The sequence below is a fragment of the Sarcophilus harrisii genome, chromosome 1 (genome assembly GCF_902635505.1).
Source record: "Sarcophilus harrisii chromosome 1, mSarHar1.11, whole genome shotgun sequence".
NCBI classification, from domain to species: domain Eukaryota; kingdom Metazoa; phylum Chordata; class Mammalia; order Dasyuromorphia; family Dasyuridae; genus Sarcophilus; species Sarcophilus harrisii.
The window spans coordinates 646,840,790-646,859,270 of NC_045426.1; the positions used below are offsets into that span (position 1 = coordinate 646,840,790).

The 18,481-nt window shown below is 36.1% G+C and overlaps 1 protein-coding gene across 1 annotated transcript in view; it reads right to left on the reverse strand.

Moving 5' to 3' along the window:
• Positions 1–766: 766 nt before the first annotated feature.
• LOC100934323 (DNA (cytosine-5)-methyltransferase 1) overlaps positions 767–18,481 on the reverse strand; it is a 40,982-nt gene continuing 23,267 nt past the window's right edge. The window contains exons 18-34 of the mRNA XM_031947495.1: positions 15,247–15,362; positions 14,792–14,993; positions 14,559–14,692; positions 14,131–14,304; positions 12,289–12,510; positions 11,334–11,526; positions 10,305–10,395; positions 9,883–10,014; positions 9,433–9,715; positions 7,803–7,944; positions 5,431–5,597; positions 3,802–3,979; positions 3,334–3,529; positions 2,492–2,655; positions 1,979–2,095; positions 1,510–1,600; positions 767–1,148 (exon numbers count right to left, since the gene is read on the reverse strand). Coding sequence (XP_031803355.1) covers positions 1,111–1,148; positions 1,510–1,600; positions 1,979–2,095; positions 2,492–2,655; positions 3,334–3,529; positions 3,802–3,979; positions 5,431–5,597; positions 7,803–7,944; positions 9,433–9,715; positions 9,883–10,014; positions 10,305–10,395; positions 11,334–11,526; positions 12,289–12,510; positions 14,131–14,304; positions 14,559–14,692; positions 14,792–14,993; positions 15,247–15,362 — 2,640 coding nt within the window. The 3' untranslated portion in view covers positions 767–1,110. The remainder of the gene's footprint in view (positions 1,149–1,509; positions 1,601–1,978; positions 2,096–2,491; positions 2,656–3,333; positions 3,530–3,801; positions 3,980–5,430; positions 5,598–7,802; positions 7,945–9,432; positions 9,716–9,882; positions 10,015–10,304; positions 10,396–11,333; positions 11,527–12,288; positions 12,511–14,130; positions 14,305–14,558; positions 14,693–14,791; positions 14,994–15,246; positions 15,363–18,481) is intronic.

Consider the following 18,481-nt stretch of genomic DNA (forward strand, 5'->3'; position numbering starts at 1 on the left):
TTTTTTTTTTTTTTTTTGTGGCTCCTTTACAAAGTTAATTCTTTTTTCATTTTTTTTAAAAACAATACTCTCATTTCTCTTTCCAATTTTCCCCCTATCTCTCTTGATTTTTAAAATCCTTTTGAGTCATAGCCTGAGACCAATTCATATTTTTCTTTGAGGCTTTGGATGTAGGAGTTTTTGGATGTAGGACTTTTGTTTTCTTCTGAGTTTGTGTTCTGATCTCCTGACATTATAGCAACTTTCTACAGGCAGGATCTTTTTCTGCTGTTTGAGCATTTTCCAGCCTGTTACTTGATGTTTAACTTCTGTTTTTGGAGTGGAGGGGGACTGTTTTAAGTTGCAGATTTTTTGTACAGCTGCTTTCAGGGGTAATTCTCTTCCAAGATGGCATGATCTAGGAAGAGGGGCAAATTCACTGTCACTGAAGTTATCTGAACTTGTCAAGGACAGTGTTGAGGAGAATCACTCGTCAGTCAGTCAGGGCTAGTCCATGACTACCAAAGCGGTGACTCCAAATGACTTGCCCAAGATAATGATAAAAAATCAACAGACAAAACTATAGACAGGGTCAGGTGAGGGAAACCAAGGTGTCAAGAGCACAAATGATAGTAGAAAACAAGGCCAGGAAGACACTCCTACACACTAAACTTCTTGATTGTCATTTGAGCAGCTAGGGAAAAAAAAAATCATTTTCCTCTGAGTAACAAAGGCAGATCAAATGAACAAACCCAGAAATAACTTACAACACAGGAAACAGGAATGATACAGGATAATTTATAGGAGAGATTTATTTGAAGAAATATTACAACATATAAAAACTACATAAAGTATTAATTTCCACTTGTATAAAGTGGTAGATTATTTAATACAATGCATAATAAAAACAGATTTAAAAATCCAGAATGCACAAAGGGCACCGCACAGTTTGATCACTAAATGATTATTAGTTGATAATCCGAACATCACAAAACAGCTCAATGTCAGCCAAGGAGACAAACACTGTTCACAAGGACAGCTGAACAAAAACAGATTTCAGCATGTTCAAAAAAACAATTCAGTGCATGTTGGAGATCCTGGTGCCAGAAAGGATGGTGGGAGATGAAAAGGCTAATCCATGGACTCTAAATTTTCTTTTTTGATTTTTTCTGAAGAAAAAGAAGTTGAAGATATATTTGAATAGGAAGGGACAGTTTAAATTTCTAACGCAGATAGAAACAATAGCTGTGCAAGTGTGCACACACATTCTCTCTCTCTCTCTCTCTCAGACAAAATAATTCTTCACATAGTAGCTGCTTTCTAAGCCACAGCAGGATGAGGAGCTAGAATCTTCCACCTTAGCTTGGTCTCTGACACCCAGTAAAGGAAAACATCCAGAAGAGCTGCGATTTCCTATGACCTTTAGTCTGAGCTAAGACTGAGCAATGAGGAAAGAAAAAAGGGACGGCTGAGCTATCACACAACAGGTACCACCCATCTCACACAGCAGAAAGTTTTCTAGACACTTACCTGTGGCTTTCTCTTTCAGTTTGGCCAACACAGAGAATTTGATCTCCAGGCCTATGGCTTTAGCAAGGGGTGGAGGCACTGCGTTACCCACCTGCATGGGGAAGAAGGAACAGAATTTGATTTGGTGCAATAGGATCCCGTGCCTAGACAGACCCTTAGGAGCATCTTAGCTTTCAACACACTATAGGGGACAGAAGCAAATCTGACCAAGTGTCAGAACGAATCAGGATTCTACTCCAAGGTAGATTTCTCACATCATTTCCCAGTCAACTTTTGAATGGGTCTTGTTCTTAAAGGCCCCAAGGCTACCTCAAGCCTTCTGGTAGAAGAGCCAAATGCAATTTATATCAGGTATTCACCTGGCCAGAAGACATTTCCTTTTGATCTATTATCAACTACACTAAGCAATAAAAGAATTCCTAATGAAATAACTTTGGGCAGCCTCTAAAGAAGGGAGGTTAACACTGACCTGTCTGTGTTTATCTAGGATGTTGCCAAACAATCTGTAGGTATCTGGGAATCCTTGGGACCGAGCACACTCCCGCACGCTCACTACTCGGTGCTGTTCTGGGTGAAGTACTCGACCCTGTGGACACAAGAATCCAAAGCCATCAGCCCCCAACTTTTCCTTTCATTAGAAAGAATGAACTTGCACTAGCCTTAAAGGATAGCAGAGAGAAGTAAAATTGTTGGCAACTCTCCTTCCAGGAACACAATGGTCAACACCAAGATCACTGTTTAACTGCAACAAAGCTTTTGGAAAGAACATCCTGAGACAGGGATATCTATTGAGACATGGATTATCAGAAAAGTATAAAGAGAGAAACAGCAATGAAAACAATGCTCTGGACTGAATGGGCACCCAAGAACGACACATGGGTCTCAAAAAACATAAGGTCGTTTTTGGAGCAGCTACCAATATTTTTAGGTTCCACAAGGAAGGAGAAATAACTTCCACTTCCTCCCCCTGAAGTGTCCATACCTGCTTGCCCATGGGTTCAGGATTAGTAACTGTAGTGCTGAAGAAGCCATCCCATTCCAACCTTCCGTAGAGCCCAGCCCAATGGTTGTGCCTGTTTCCAGTGTGGGGCAGACACCATGGAATCAAGGTGTTGAACTGTCTATCTGCAGGATCACATGGTTTACCTGGATGGAAGAAAAACCAAGCTGAAATTCAGTGGTAAATAGTATTTTGTATTTAATTTGATGGATCATTACAATGAAAGGAAACAGTGGGTTTAAATAGCATCACCAAAAATCACAATAAGCTTCAAGTGAATATGCAATCTAAATGTACAAGGAAACAAAAGGAGAATTAAAGAACATACTTTTCACACCTATGTTTTTTTTTAAAATAAATAAATAACAAACTTTTTTTAAAATAAAGTTTTAAAATAAAATGTTTTTTGTTTGTTTTAACAAGAACTACATGTTCTCTAAAGTCCCCACCTCTCCTAAGGCAGAGAATTCTTAACCAAAAATGGACAGATTCAGTCACAAAATATAAAATGGACCATCTGGATTATAAAAACTGCACTCTTAGAACTCCACCCCCCCCCCAAAAAAAAAGAAAAAAAGCTAGAATAAGAGAAATTTGGGGAAAAAAAAAACTGCAAAAGGTAACAATACAACTTTAAATTGTAAAATGTATGGAACCAAGAAAACTTCCATATGTAATTTCTAGGAAACATTTTATTCCCTCTCACAGTAACCCAATGATCTTAATATAGTTGGGTAATATGAAGATGATTTAGAATCGGTGCTTGGACATTAATTAAAATTTCTTTATGAGAGAACAATTCCAGGAGAAGGAAAAATACCTACCTTCTGCACAGGAACAGACACCTCTGAGAGCTCCAGTGTTGCTACGTCCATTCTTCTTCTCATGATGTGTATATCGCAATTTCCTGGTTGTAGTACCATCTGAGAGACGGACCTCAATGTTGGGTAGGTCACGCCAGTCTGATCCTGGGGCGAGGGGAATGTGTCTCATTCGGCCAGCTACCAAAGCACTCATATCCTGAAACCCAAATTACCGTTACCTTTCCATTGTCATCTCAAATCCTCTTGCCACCCTAATCTATCAAATACCAACAGATCAGATACTTTTTAGTATTTTAAAACTAAGGAGATCATGCATTTTAAAGCAATAACTCAGAAAATTTAACTTATAAAAAAGACATTTGTGAAGTACTTTTCCTTATGGAAACAAAACTATTCATAGTCAATAAGACCAGTTCAAAACTATATCAATAGAAAACTTAAGAAACTTCAACTATAGCTAAATCTTACCTTGCAGATATGATCCCTGAGTATGGGCTGATACTGTGAGCCCCTAATCTGCCTTTGGAACCAGGACTGAGGTTCTCCATTGTAAGAGATCTCTAAGGCAGAAGCCCCATTCCTAATCTCGGGGAGGTCTGACATTGTGTCACGTACAGTGATGGTTCGGAATGGAGCAGAGTTCATTCTGAAATACAGTGCAACCACAGGTAGAAATTTATATTCTGAAAACTATTTTGGTTATGTATCATCAATAACAATGCAGAAGAAGGGAAATGCTGTTTTTGTAGCCATTCTATTACAGAATCTGTTTTTCCCCTCCAAAATGCTCCCGCTTCTCCTACCTGACCATTTTTTTTTTCAATCTCCTTTGTTGGACAATCATCATCCATGCCCCCACTCTCGACAAGGGTGTACCCAAAGGCCTTATGTTAGGTCCTTCTCTTTCTACATTGTCTCTAAGTGATTTCATTACTTTCTATTGATTCAAATATCTATCTCTACATCCAGCCTGCGCTTCTCTCCTAAGCTCCAAGCCCAAACTACTTATTGCCTGATGTACCTACTAATAAATGTCCCAGTGATACCTAAAACTCAACTGTTTTAAAATAACATTATTATTTCTCCTTCAAAAATCACCCTGTTTTTAAACTTTCCTATTTCCATTAAGGGTCTCCAAATCTTCTAATCACCAAGGTTGGAAACCTCAAAGCCCTCTTCAATTCTTCATTCTCCTTCACCCCCATATTTAATTGGTTGCCATGCCCCCTTCTCTCTCCTCATACAGCCATTACCCTGGTTCAGGCCTTTTTCACTGCTCAACTAAACTATTGCACTAACCTCCAAGTTGGTCTTCCAATTTTCTCTCACTCCCCATTCCTCACACAGCTGTCAGTATCAGTTTGTCAATCAATGTCACTTCCCTGCTTAAGAAGTCTCCGATTCATTGTCTCGGGAAAAATTTCTGCAAATTCTGCTTGGCATTTAGAACCAACTTCCTAATTGGGTTCCAGCTTATCTTGGCAGACTGATTTCACATTACTTCCCCCGCACCCACTCCGTGGTGCAGGCAAACTGGCTTACTTCTTTATTCCTCATAAACCACATTCCATGTCATGTTTCCATTCAGGATGCCTGTCTACTTAGAATGTTTTCTGGACCGACCTATATCATGGAATCCCTGGTTCCCTTCAAGCTTCACCTGAAGAGGCCTTTGTATATACTTTTATTTATCTGGGAATATGTCGTCTCTTCCCTACTGAACATAAGCTCCTGGAAGACAAGGGATTTTTCCTTTGTCTCTATCACATGGGGCCCAGCACAAGGACCAGCACACAGCAGGTACTTAATAAGTCATAGTTTTAATTCTTCACTACAGAATGCATAAAACAAACACTACCAAGTGAGACGATACTAATCAAGCTAGCACAAGGATAGACTACCACGAAAGGCAAAGCATTCTATTACTCTGTACTGTACAAACCTCCTATTTCCTCCTTCCTTTTATTCCAACCTGAGGCCTAATAGGGATACCTATAGAAAATTAGCTCTGAGGATTTCATGTAAGATAAGAGCTTGATGACACCTGCAATAGGGATTGGTTCCTAGGATAAATGGAATACTTCTGCATTCCTTTACCTTGTTATATTGCTAACAAATTTTTTGTCATCCACCACTACACTGAGCTGGCAGGCTCGGGGTGCGAATACATGCAGGGGCTCCGGAAACATGGGGAGTTTCTCGCCTGGGGCTGCAGCCAGGATGATGGCCCTTCTTCGAGTTTGAGCAACACCATACTGGCCAGCCTGGACACAGAAGACAAAGCATAAATTCTACAAAGTTAGCCCAACACACTAGACATTATTTAAAAGTAAAGGTTATCTGTATTTCTGGACTCTAGGTCTACCTGTTAAATGGAAAAGTTGCAAATATGCATAGCAAAGGAGATGTTGGCTTAGGAAAAAAAGTTAGATTTGTTGAATTTTTGTTACTTAAAATCAACCACACACGTTTTAAAATTAATGCTAAAATCATGCCAATTTATCTAATCATATTAAAGCCCCTCACCATGGTAGGTCACTCGAGATCATCTTCTTATGGCACTAACCAGAAGCTTTCTCTTTTTTAAGAATAAATTTTGCCAGTGTCTTTTGTTTTTACATTATCATATCTGCATATGCCCTAACATCCATGGAAATGAACTCTCCTTTGTAGCAAAGAAAATAAGTCAACCAAAAATCAATATAATGACTTCAATTGTCAATCAATGTATACGTTATTCTAACTTAGCAGTACCCCACCCCCCTGCCAAACAAAGTTAGAACTATTATTGGTTTTTCATTCCTTTTAATAATCATCATCAACCCTTCAGTCTCCAACATTCAAAACTGAATAACTCATCATTACTTTTATGTTAAATGACTTGCCTTTAATTTGATAATTAAATATCTAGCCCTCTAACAAAAAAAAAAATCTGACTTCTATATTATCAGCAATATTCATGCCCCATAAAAGTTAAGAAATCTTTTAACACAAACCACAATAACAAAAAGATTTATGACCTCAATAGTAAAAGCCATGCCAAAAGTAAATAAATAAATGGAGCCACATGAGTACCTTTCACAGCTATAGCTATAGGTACTTAATGGAACAAGGAGGTTTACAACAACTAAATAATTTCAATTCCATGAAACAGGAGAGCTTCGATACAAACAAAATTAATGCCACTGCAATACAAGTGAAAGCAATCAATTGGGAGAGACTCTTCGAAATAAGAATTGAATAATATTTAGATAATGAACAGAAATATATAGGACCAAAGCTATTCCTCAACAGTCAAAGGATGTGAATAAATAGTTCTCTAGAAGAATTGCAAATTATTAATAATCATAAAAAATTATTCCAAATTAGTAATAAGACAAATGCAAACAAAACAATGATAATGTTAAGTTGGCAAATTGGCATGCATGACAAAAGAAGGAAACAGAAAACGTTAGAGGGGTTATGCCAAGTAAGGTGTGCTAATGCATCACTGGTCAAACAGTGAATTTGATCAACCATTCTGGAAAGCAACTTGAAATTATGCTAAGGTGGCTAATATCCTTACCCTTAGACCCAGAAATTTTATTGCCGATTATATGCTCACAGAGGTAAATGATTTAAAAAACAAGCAATAAAGTCCCATAAACTCCAAAATATTTATAACAGCATTTTTTGTAATATCAAAGAATCCGAACAAAATAGATACCCACAGTATGTGAATATAAAACAGAATATTACTCTATTCATCATATCTTTTTTTCTATTAATAAAGAAATAAGGGAAGACATCTGAGCTGACAGAACATGAAATAATCAGACTTAAGAAAACAAAGCATGCCTACACCAATGTATGTAGAAAGAACAACAAAATAATTTATTGTTCAAATACTAATCAAATTATTACTAATCATGGTTGGACCCAAAAGAGAGATGAGAAGGCACTTTCTTTGTAAAGATAGTGGAGAGGAACTATGGCTATGAGATATTCCCTACATTATCATACTTTTTTGATGTGTATTTTAGTTTTGTTAACTTTTCTGGTGATATAAGAAATAGCTCTCTGAAAGAGAATACTTGGAAATAAAGGTGAAAGAAAAAAGGAAAAAAGAAAAATTTAGGTAAAAGAAAGATGTTCTTGTGCATTAACCTGCTGAGTAAAAATGAATCATGCGACCTAAAAGATATTAGGTATTAGAAACTTCTTGAAGTATCACTATAAATAAACCTCACATCTTCTATCAAGAACCCAATTAGCTGAAGAAAACAGGATATGAGAAAAGATAGTAGTTGAGGAGGGAAATCTACAATTTTATTTCTACTTAGGCAAGAAACAGTTTGAAATGTCAGTAACTGCAGTCCACTCTGATACACATGGATAGAAACCACGAGAAGAAGCAAAGATGAAGTGCTAATTACATCAGCATCAAATTCCTTGGTTACCTTTGTCTCCCCTCTATAGTCTCAGCATACCTGTAATACGCCAAATGTGCACTGATATCCCATTCGAACCAGACATCGGAGGGTCAGCTTCAGGACCATGGAACGTTTGAATGACACAAAGTTTCTTACATTCTCTAGTAGGAAAAACCTGGGTCTGTAGTAATCACAGTAGCTGCAGGAGAATAGAGATGCATTGATTAAGATTCTTTGCAAAAGGGAAGAACAAAAACAACTGAATCCCATAGACACCTTCATTGTTGAATAAACTGACTTGAGCTCTTTAAAAAAGAGACAATGTTGGTGGAATGACCAACATCCTTGAGTTTTCACTTCTGTATGTTTCATTTGAATCTGCCCTTGAATAGCACTTTCAGATTTTGACATATATTGAGTTACCTTCTTAATCAAACAAGGAAGAGAGGCAATTAAAAAATAAAACAGATAACTATGATTACAAAAAACTGAAAAGCTTGTGCAGACAAAATTAATGTACTTTGGATAAAGGGAAGGGGGAAAAAATAAACATTTACATAGAGCCTACCATGTGCCAGACATTGGCAACTAAATTGGCATTGAAACACTTTGCAAATACTATCTCATTTAATCTTCATGGTAATCCTGAGAGAGAGGTGTTGTTATGATCCCCATTTTTTAGATGAGGAAACTGAATCAAACAAGGTTAAGTGACTTGCCCAGGCACACACAGCCAGTAAGTGTCTGAGGCCGGATATGAACTCAAATCTTTCTGACTTCAGGCCCATTTTCCACTACATTATCAAGTAACTCTATCTGCCTCTAATAGAGAAGGAAAATGGTTGGACAGGGAAAAAGAAAATCTTTATATTAAATTTCTTTGATAAGGGTTTGGTATGCAAGATAAAAAACTAACAAATAAATTGTTAAAACAAGACCAAGAGTCATTCCCCAATAAATAAATGGCCAAAGGATATAAGCAAATAGTTCTCAAAAAAAATCGTAACTATAAATGACACAAAAGAATGCTCCAAATCATGAATAAAAGAAATACAAATCCAAACTCCAAAGTTATACCTCCTGTCCTTCAAATTGGCCAAGATGAGAAAAAATGGTTAATAGTCAATGTTGGATGTGTTATAGAAAAAAAGATGCGAACTGTTCGTGAGACTGAATTAGTACAAACATTTTGGAAAGCAATTTGGAATAATACAAATAAATTAACTAAAATACCCACATCCTCTAACCCAGAGAGTATATTATTGGGCTTATACTAAAGAAGCTTTTCATAAAAAGAAAGTTCCCATATACATCAAAATTTATAGCAGAACTTTTTTTGACAGCAAAGAACTGAAAACAAAGTAGATGCCCACGGATTAGGGAATGGCTAAACAATACCATGATATAGGAAATGAATATGATGAATTTGTTAAATGGAGTGGCTCTCTGGAAAGAGGAGGGAAAAGGATACTGGGGAAAACTATAATGATATATAAAATAAGAGACACTAATAAAAAATTAGTGAGGAAAATGGAAAGGCTGAGCCCCTGTATTTCAACAAGAGAAAAGTAGGAATTCTGCTCTGAAATAGGGAATACACAGGTTGCTCCCCGTGCTTGCCACCCCTGGTAAGTAGCAAGCAAAGACTATAAACTAAAGTGAGGGAATATTCCCCAATCCCATTCACCTGAGGAAGGAAACAACTAGGGAGTTCTTGAACTTGGAATAAGTACGCGAGTTGAAGCGGTTCATCCCACTAAACCCTTGACAGGGTGGGCCACCACACAGCATTTCCACATCTCCTTTCTGAGGCAGCTTCTGGCCCAGGGAGTTGGTTTTTTCCCCAGACATAACCAGCTTCAAGAGAACATTACAATCTTCTGTGAACACAGTGGTTCCAGGATTATTCAGACGGAATGCCTGGGCTGCAGGTTCCCACATTTCTATGGCCCACAATGTTTCAGATATTCCTGAAGGGGGGAAAATATTTTGGCTGTTATTTAAGATGTACTATATATGACATGCATTTTTAAAGGTTAAGTCCCTCAAGAACCTTTAGAGAAGAACCCTCTAAGAAAATGAAAGGCTCAAACTGAAGCTTCCATGGGGAGAAAAAAAAAAACCTTCTGCCCTGTACCTGCTTGGTGAAAGCCTTCCGACAATCCTCCACAGCCAGAGAAAACATCCAGGGTTCGAAGCTTGGGTAACTTTACTTCTATTGTTTCCTGCTCACTTGGCTCCACTGCTACAGATTTTCCCCTGCTTTTGCCTGGAGGTAAGGAGATGCTCATTATTTATTAATTCAAAATTGCTAACCCCAGTCATATCAAACACAGGGATTCAACTTTCCCTAGAAACTCCCAATGTCTTACTATTTCAAAGGGAATGTCAAAAAACAGAAGAGAAAAGGAAGAATTTGCTGAAATAAAGTAATTATTTTCAAAAACTCCTTAGGAAATAACAGCAAATTATGAAAATAGTTAAATAGTTAAAAATTTCCTTTGGATTACAAAACAGAATTGGAAAAATATTTGAAAATAAGCCTGGAATACAACTAACCTTTTCCCTTCCCTTTTCCTTTCCCTTTATTCCTAGGACTACGGGCATGATTTGGAGGATCTTCAAAACTTTTAGTTTTTGCATTATATGCCTAAAAGGACAAAAATCTGACATTAGTTACTTCAAATAAAAAGTAAGTCAACATAACAAACATTTTTCAGCCATGTCTCAGGGAAGGGATTTTAGAAAGCACACTGCCCAACTTCTTTAAGAATTTATTTCATAATAAATGATAAGCAGATATCTAGTTTCTTCTTCAAGACCTATAATGAAAAGGATCTTTCATTGTTCTACAGTAAGCTGGACATTCCACCTTTAAATATTTAGTGTCCTTAAAATGTGGTATCCAGAACTGAAGACAACATATATGTGATGTGACCAGGATAAATTACTGTAGGACTATCATTTCCCTTAAGATACTATCAATATAGCTTAAGATCAAACTGGTAGGGTTTTTTCTTGTAGGTATTGTAGCAGTTACCTGCATTGCTAACTCTTCATCAAGATTTAAATGCTCTGACTTATATGGAATTGTGTTTTGTATGACTACACACTTAAATCAAATTGCTTGCCGGAGAGAGGGCGAAATTTTGGAACTCAAAATTTGAAAAAGAATGTAAAATTGTTTTTGCATATCATTAGGAAAAAAGCAATATTAAATTACTAAAAAAGAAAAAAATTTTTAAATGCTCTAAAATGCATAGATCTTTCTTATGAACTGTTAGTTGTCTATGCTAAACTTGGGTTTAAAAACAAAACAAAAAAACCCTAAAGTCCTATATTAATACATTTTTACAATTTATTCTTAATTTTTTCATTTTGCTAAGAACTTTTTAAGCACTATTTCTTTCATCCAATGTGTTAGCTTCCTCTGCCAACCAATTGTGATAAACCTGTGTACCTGATATCCTGATTCCCAACATCCAAATCAATTATAATAAAATTGACAGAACAAAAACCAAAGATAAATTCTGAGGGCACACTACTAGACTTTCTTCTAAGAAGACACCAACTTATTTTAATCATCACCTCAAGGAAATAGAAGCGATCTGAGCCACCAGCAGAATAATCCTGAATACATTCTGTTAAGTCTTCTCCATATTCTATAATACAGCGGCCTTGCACAGCCTTGAAGTCTACAATTGCTTCCTCATCACTCCAGTATAACAAATTAATATCTGCATGATGACTTGCTTTCATCGATTTGTGAGTATTTTCTGGTCTGTAACAAAAGGAATCCATTGCAAAATACACTTCTACAAAGAATATATTGAGAGAGACGTCATAAAATTCAATCTATCCCCCAAAACTTTTCTACTGGCCAAATATGTGGCTTTAACCACCTATCCACCCAACATTTGTCACTGGAAAGGAATTCATTGCAAGGTGCTCCACTTAAACACAAATAACGTGAAAGGAGTAATATGCTTAGCCATTAGTAAGGAAAATATTTTATGAGTTGGCTGATGCCTGACAATGAGTGACTAAGACCCTTAAGGAATGGGATGTAAAATAGGCAGATTTTGGTAAAATAAGGGTCAGGTTATGTGAATGGTCATATTTAGTCACATTTAGTAAGTGGACAAAGACAATATAAAAGGGTTAAAGACTGTAAAAGGTCCAGAAGCATAGGACTGGATGAGGCTGATTGAGCGATTGTAAAAAAGTATCAATATGCTAGAAACTGATAGGATTTTGAGAGAAAAGGGTTCTGAAAGGAGAATGGGAAACCCTCTTAAGATTTTGCCTAGACTGACCCAAAAGAAACAAAAGGACTTTGCAAACTACAGTATTATCATCAAAGTACTCACACTCCCAATAACAGAGTACTCACTAAGTCTATATACCATATTCTAGTACGCAAAGAACTAAAGAAAATTTCAAATATTTGAATTTTTCATATAAATATTCATAACTGAGCACTAAGCAATTTCTTAGAATTTTGTCACTTGCATGAGTAGTTAAATTTATAATTGTTGCCAACCTGTAGAATTTGTTAACTCTGAGTTTGATGTCTGCTTCATTTGGCTTGCCATTATTGCGTTTGTTACAGAAGATCTCTTTGATGCGACCAATTCGATATGGCTCAGGGGCATCCTGGTTGCTGCCTTTAATATATTCTGAGTATTTCCGATAATGTTCTGGGTATAGTTCCTCATCCACCGACTCCTTCTTTGATCTCTTGGTTGGACTACACAACTTCATGCTGCAGAAGGTGAAAGAAATTTTATCCAGGAAGACCAAAATAAATACAACATTTTAAAAACAGATACTACCTCCCTTGGTACATGATCAGTTTGGTCAATAGTTACTCAAGTGATAAAATTTTTTAAAGTCAGTATGTACAAACAATAAAAAAGCATTGGAAAGATTTAGTTTTGTAGGCTTTTATCACCCAGGGAAAAGAATCAAATCCATGTTATGTTGTTAGATACATTCACTTTAGAATTTACACTTTCATGGTAGAATTTATATTCCAGTCTCCATTTATGTAGAAAGCTGTGATCAAAAACAACTCCTGTCACTTTCACTGGGATTTATCACCATAGGGTTGCCTCCTATTCAGAGAAACTTGGCCTTTACTATATACCTTAGATGACAAATATAGCAACTACTATTTGCTCTACTAAACAGCACCATTTCAGTCTGGACTGGATTCAGTGACATCAACAGCAAGTAATTCACTTGTGTGCACACACCCATTTAAGTAGCTTCACCTAGCAGAATGAACCCTTTCATCTGCCTCAAAGTAAGCTCCTTATTTCCTCCAGTGCAAATAATGAAACATCAACAAGTATTTATTGAGCACCTATTAGAGGGATTGTCCATCACAGTCCTTCATCCCTGCCTCACTGTGACATGATGATCCCATTAAACTCTGACATTTAATTTAACAAGGCCACATGATCTGGGCTGGGTGAGAAAAGAGCCACTTGGGTGAACCTGTAGAGGACTAGAGAGAACTAAGTAATAGAGCTGGAAAAGATAAGTGACTCAAGAAATGTTGCTCAATTTGTTTAGCTGAAAAATGAAAATAATCCTTGCCCAAACTATCACTTAAAATAGTAAAAACTATGTGAAACTGTGTTATATATGACATCAATATAAGAGAATATATGATTAGACAGTCTGCTGTTTCACCAACATTCTTTGGTATAAATTCCAATTAGAGCCAAGCAAGCTTGTAAAGTTTGTAAAGTTATTAGAAGTATTAACTAATGAAAAATCAATTTATATGAGCTTATGTTTAACCAAGTTTGTTGTGTGTAGATATTATTTGTTTGATGATGAGACTGATAAGTCAAATTTGTAGAATTTGAATTCAGTTTGGAAGTCAGCATTTAGGGCGTTGTAAAGATTAAGCATGTTAATAAAATAATAATAGGTAGGGTGGAGATGCCTATGATAGGGTAGATGAAAGAGGCAAATAGATTTTCTCTCAAGCAGGTAAGGTTCCCTACCAGGTGCTACTAAAGAGAAAAAAAAGAATCCCCTAAAACAAGACATATAATTCTTGGATGTAGAAAGGAAACTCTAAGCCAAGTGATTTTTCAAGCTAAGTTTCTCAGATTTAATATTATATCATGATATATTAAAGCAGAAAAACTGAAGTCCAAAACAACAGATTTAGAAGAGCTAACAAGCTAATTCAGACAAACATGAATTTGTCTAGAAAATATAAATTCTGTAACTGAAAATACATACCTCTGACCACTAAATTTTTATGAGGAAGTTTTTTATATTTAAATCATGCTTTGTAAAAATAACTTCTAATAACTTCATAAAGATATAGAAATAGATATGGATATAATGGGTGAATACTAACTTAAATCCAAAAGCTTCTGGCAAGAAGAAAACTCCATCTCCTGTCCTATATTGCACTCCATTTTTCATCCCAAGGCCATAGAGCACCTTGTGGTCTAGCTCCTCCAAAGGCTCTGTTACTCTGGGGATTTCCTTCTGCCTCATTTCAGCAAGACGTGCGCAGCTTATACAGAACCTGAAAGAGAGGAATCAGAAAGCCGGATGACTGCTAATGAATTCAGCAGAAGAAAATCAAGACCAAAGAAAGGGAGGCGACATTTGCTGTTCTGGATTCCTAGACCTTTATAGCTCTGTACTTCAATAGTCTTATTATTCCAAGAGACGTGGCCCCTAATATTCCATAGCTAAGGTCAGGATTAAATAATGGAACCCTGAACTGAATTGCAAACAGATTTCAGACTAGGAATAAAAGCTTATTTTAGCACTCACTTGTATTTGTTATCCTCTGTGGGCTGGATTTTTGGAGGAGACTCAAATCTTGCATAGTCTTGATCATACCACATTTGGTAGAAATAGGTTCTCCCATCATCTTCAACCATTTTAATTTCCATGTCCAATCCCCCCTTTAGAGATAAGAGAAAGTAGATTTTGCAAACACTGGATGTGAACATACAATAGAGTATATTAGCTGGCCAAAGCTAAGTCACAAAATTTGTATCTACCTCCATGGACCAGTTTTCTGAGGGAGCTTTATAAATAACATTCACTTTGCCATGGATATAGGAGAGCTGCATATCTTCACATTCATCTACCAAGAAAAGCTCCAGAGGGTCTGATGTTGCCCCAAGGACAGTATCTATCCCAGCACAGAACCAATGAGCATGAAACATTTGTCCACTGCTGTCTTCCCACAATGCAGTAATTCTAGAAATAAAAAGGAAAAAAATTCAAATTGCTTAAAGAATACCATATCACATTTTTTTTTTTTTTGGGGGGGGGAGACCTGGGAGTAGGGAGAGCTACTTAATGCTTTCTCCTCTAGAAAAGAATATTATGCACACTGTCAGTCATGGTCCTCGGATCAGATATTTTTGCTGCATCATTTTTAATTTTTCACAAGAAAGGATTTAATCTGGAAGGGCAAGTAGAAAACTAAGAAGAAATAGGCAACACAAACCTTGCTAAATATAAGGGTTTGGTGGGATCATCAGGACTGACAGAAACACAGTCTCCTACTTCTAGAGTTTCAGAGTCAATACACACTTTCTGGTAGTAATCTTTCTTCCCGTCACTCTGTAAAACAAAAAGCATTGTTTATTTACCCAGTTTTATATATAATGATAGTTCAGGTTTTGATCCTATAAATTAAAGGGCCTCCATTCCTTCCTTTCTACTATAACTAGAAATTAGCAATTGTTTTAACCCCATTCAAAATATTCATGTCTACAATGGTTGATAAATAGTAATGAGTAATAAAACTCCGTTCTTTTTTCTTTCTTTTTTTTGGGGGGGTGAGGCAACTGGAGTTAAGTGACTTGTCCAGGGTCACATCGCTAGGAAGTGTTAACTGTCTGAGACCAAATTTGAACTCAGGTCCTCCTGACTTCAGGGCTGATATTCTATCCACTGCACCATCTAGCTACCATTATATAAGTCCATTTCTTAAGCATAAAAGAATACTTATCACTTTGGCAAGAAAATAAGAAAAAAGGGGGGGGGGGGGGGGGGGACACGCGCATGGCAGGGCAGAGAAAAGGGGCACTTAACATTTCCTAGCTGTGTGACCCTGGGCAAGTCACGTAACCCTAATTGCCTCAGCAAAAAGAAAAAAGGGGAGGGGGAAGGAGAAAATATCTCGTTCTCTAATTTAATATATGATGCCAGAGAAAAGCGCATTTTTCTCCAAATCCAAAAGAAAAATGTTCAAAATAACCTTTACCAAAGCAGGCACTTAAGTCCAACGTATGCAAAGCATTGACCTAAATATTCAATTCTCATGCAATGCCTCAAAAACCAAGGAAGGGATAATTTTAAATAAAACAAAATTTTAATTTACAATATTTTTTAAAAAACAAATTGGAAAACTAACATAATTCTAAAACATTCATCAATTTGGTGGCACCTAAAGTTGACAATTCCACACCTTTGCTGGGTCAGGAAGATCCATGTTCAAATTTGACCTCCCACACAAAACTAGTTGTGTGATATCGGGCAATAGCATAATCCTGTCATCAATTTGGTGGCACCTAAAGTTGACAATTCCACACCTTTTGCTGGGTCAGGAAGATCCATGTTCAAATTTGACCTCCCACACAAAACTAGTCGGGCAATAGCATAATCCTGTCTCCTGTCTCCCTTAGTTTCTTCAGGTATAAAATGAATGTAACAATAGCATCTAGCTCTCAAGGTTGTTATGAAGACAAAATCAAAAAACTTTGCAATATTTATTGCAAAGAGCCTCCTAATTGATTACCCAACTTCAAACAGCCTTCTCCTGCCTCAGCACTACAATCCATGCCATACAGCAGTAATCAAAGTAATTTCCTTAAAGTATAAATCTGCTGATAGGCCCACTGAGTCAACACAATAAAAATTTTCCTAACTAATACTACTTAAATCTTGACTGGTACCATGTCAATCAAACGCCAAAGGATCATTTTATAGAAATAGAAAAAACAATAATTTTCATCTAAAGGAACAAAAGGTCAAGAATTTTAAGGAAAGTTTAAAAAAATGGAGGGGAAAAAGAAACCTAGCATAAACAAATCTCAAAGGATATACCACAAAGCCGTATTCATCAAAATGATCTGCTGCTGGTTTAAAAATTGAGTGATAGATTAGGATAAGATTAGGCCTACAACATAAAGAAGAAAAGCATACTGGCTTAATGTTCAGGAAATCCAAAAGACCCCAGTGACAGAGTAAAGACTTAAGACAAAAACCACTGGGAAAACTGGAAAATAGACTGCCAGAAATTAGACATTTCCAACATCTCACAAGATATGTAAAGAGAAACTTAGGCATGAAAGATTCTATCAAAAGCAACTTAGAGGCACACAGAATTTTTGATCTATGGATAAGGGAATAATTCTTGACCAGACAAAAGATAAATGGGATCACAGAAGACAATCAAATCATGTAAAATTAAAAGCGCATAAACTAATGCATTAAATTCAAAAATTCAAAAGGGAATCAACTTGGGGGTAGGAGGGGAATTCTTTGCAGTAAGTTTCTGATAAAAATTTCATATCAAAGATATAAAAGGAAGAAATTCAAATTTAAAAAGAGTAAAAACCATTCTCTAATTGATAAATAAGCAGCTTTAAAGGAAGGAATCCAAACTATCAGCAATCACAAAGAAATTACAAAAATACAAATTAAAAGCAATTGTCAAATTTCCTACTCTTACCCATCAGATTAGAAGAGATGAAAAATGTCCCCAAAGTCACTAATTGGTACATACACATTTGAATTTAGTGATAATACTATCAGGCCTACTATGCCCCAGATCATTTTTTTTTTAAAAGATGCATATAAACATTTATTGCAGCTTTTTGTATTTGCAAAAAAATAGAAACTAATCTAAAGGGTGCCTACTTATTAGGAAACAGCTAAACAAATTATGGCATATGAAGGGAATGGAATATTATTGCACCACTAAGAAATGACAAATGGACAATTTAAAAGAAAATGCAGACTAAAATAAGCAAAAATTAGAACAATTTGTACAATGACAAAAATATTACAAAGAAAAGAAAAAACAACTCTTAAAATACTTTAGAATTCTGATAAATGTAATGACAAAACTACAATTCTAAAAGACCGTTAAATTATGCTACACACCTCCCTTAAGATAAAACAAAAAATAGATTTTTGGTTATGGCCAATGAAAGAATTTGTTATGAAGGTTTTGTCTGTTTTTGTTGTGATTGTTCAATGGGGGTACAGGAATAAAAAGAAATAAGAAAAAAGTGAAAATTTTCTAAAAAAAAGTTTCTAAAACTACAGATATAATCATGTAACTCCATTACTCAATTAACACTAGTGACTTTCTATTGTTTTCAGGATAAAATATAAACTTTTAAATATTTAACATTTAGAAGACCTTTACAACTGGTTCCAACTTATCTTTCTAGACTCATTGGGCATTATTTCACACTTCCATTATACTTTCCAGCTTTCTTTCTGTTCTGTTCTTCACACACAACTCTCAATTTTCTATCTACAATGTCTGAACTACATGGTTTGGGATGCACTCTCTCCTTACCCGTTTCAGTGCCTCTCTCTCCCCTCCTTTAGATCACAATCTAAATAGTGCAAAGAATTATCTACATGTTTGTCTGTCGGTAGAGTTGATAAGCTGGTAAAGCAGAAGATGGATAAGATATTGGTCAATGCTGTTTTAACAGCAG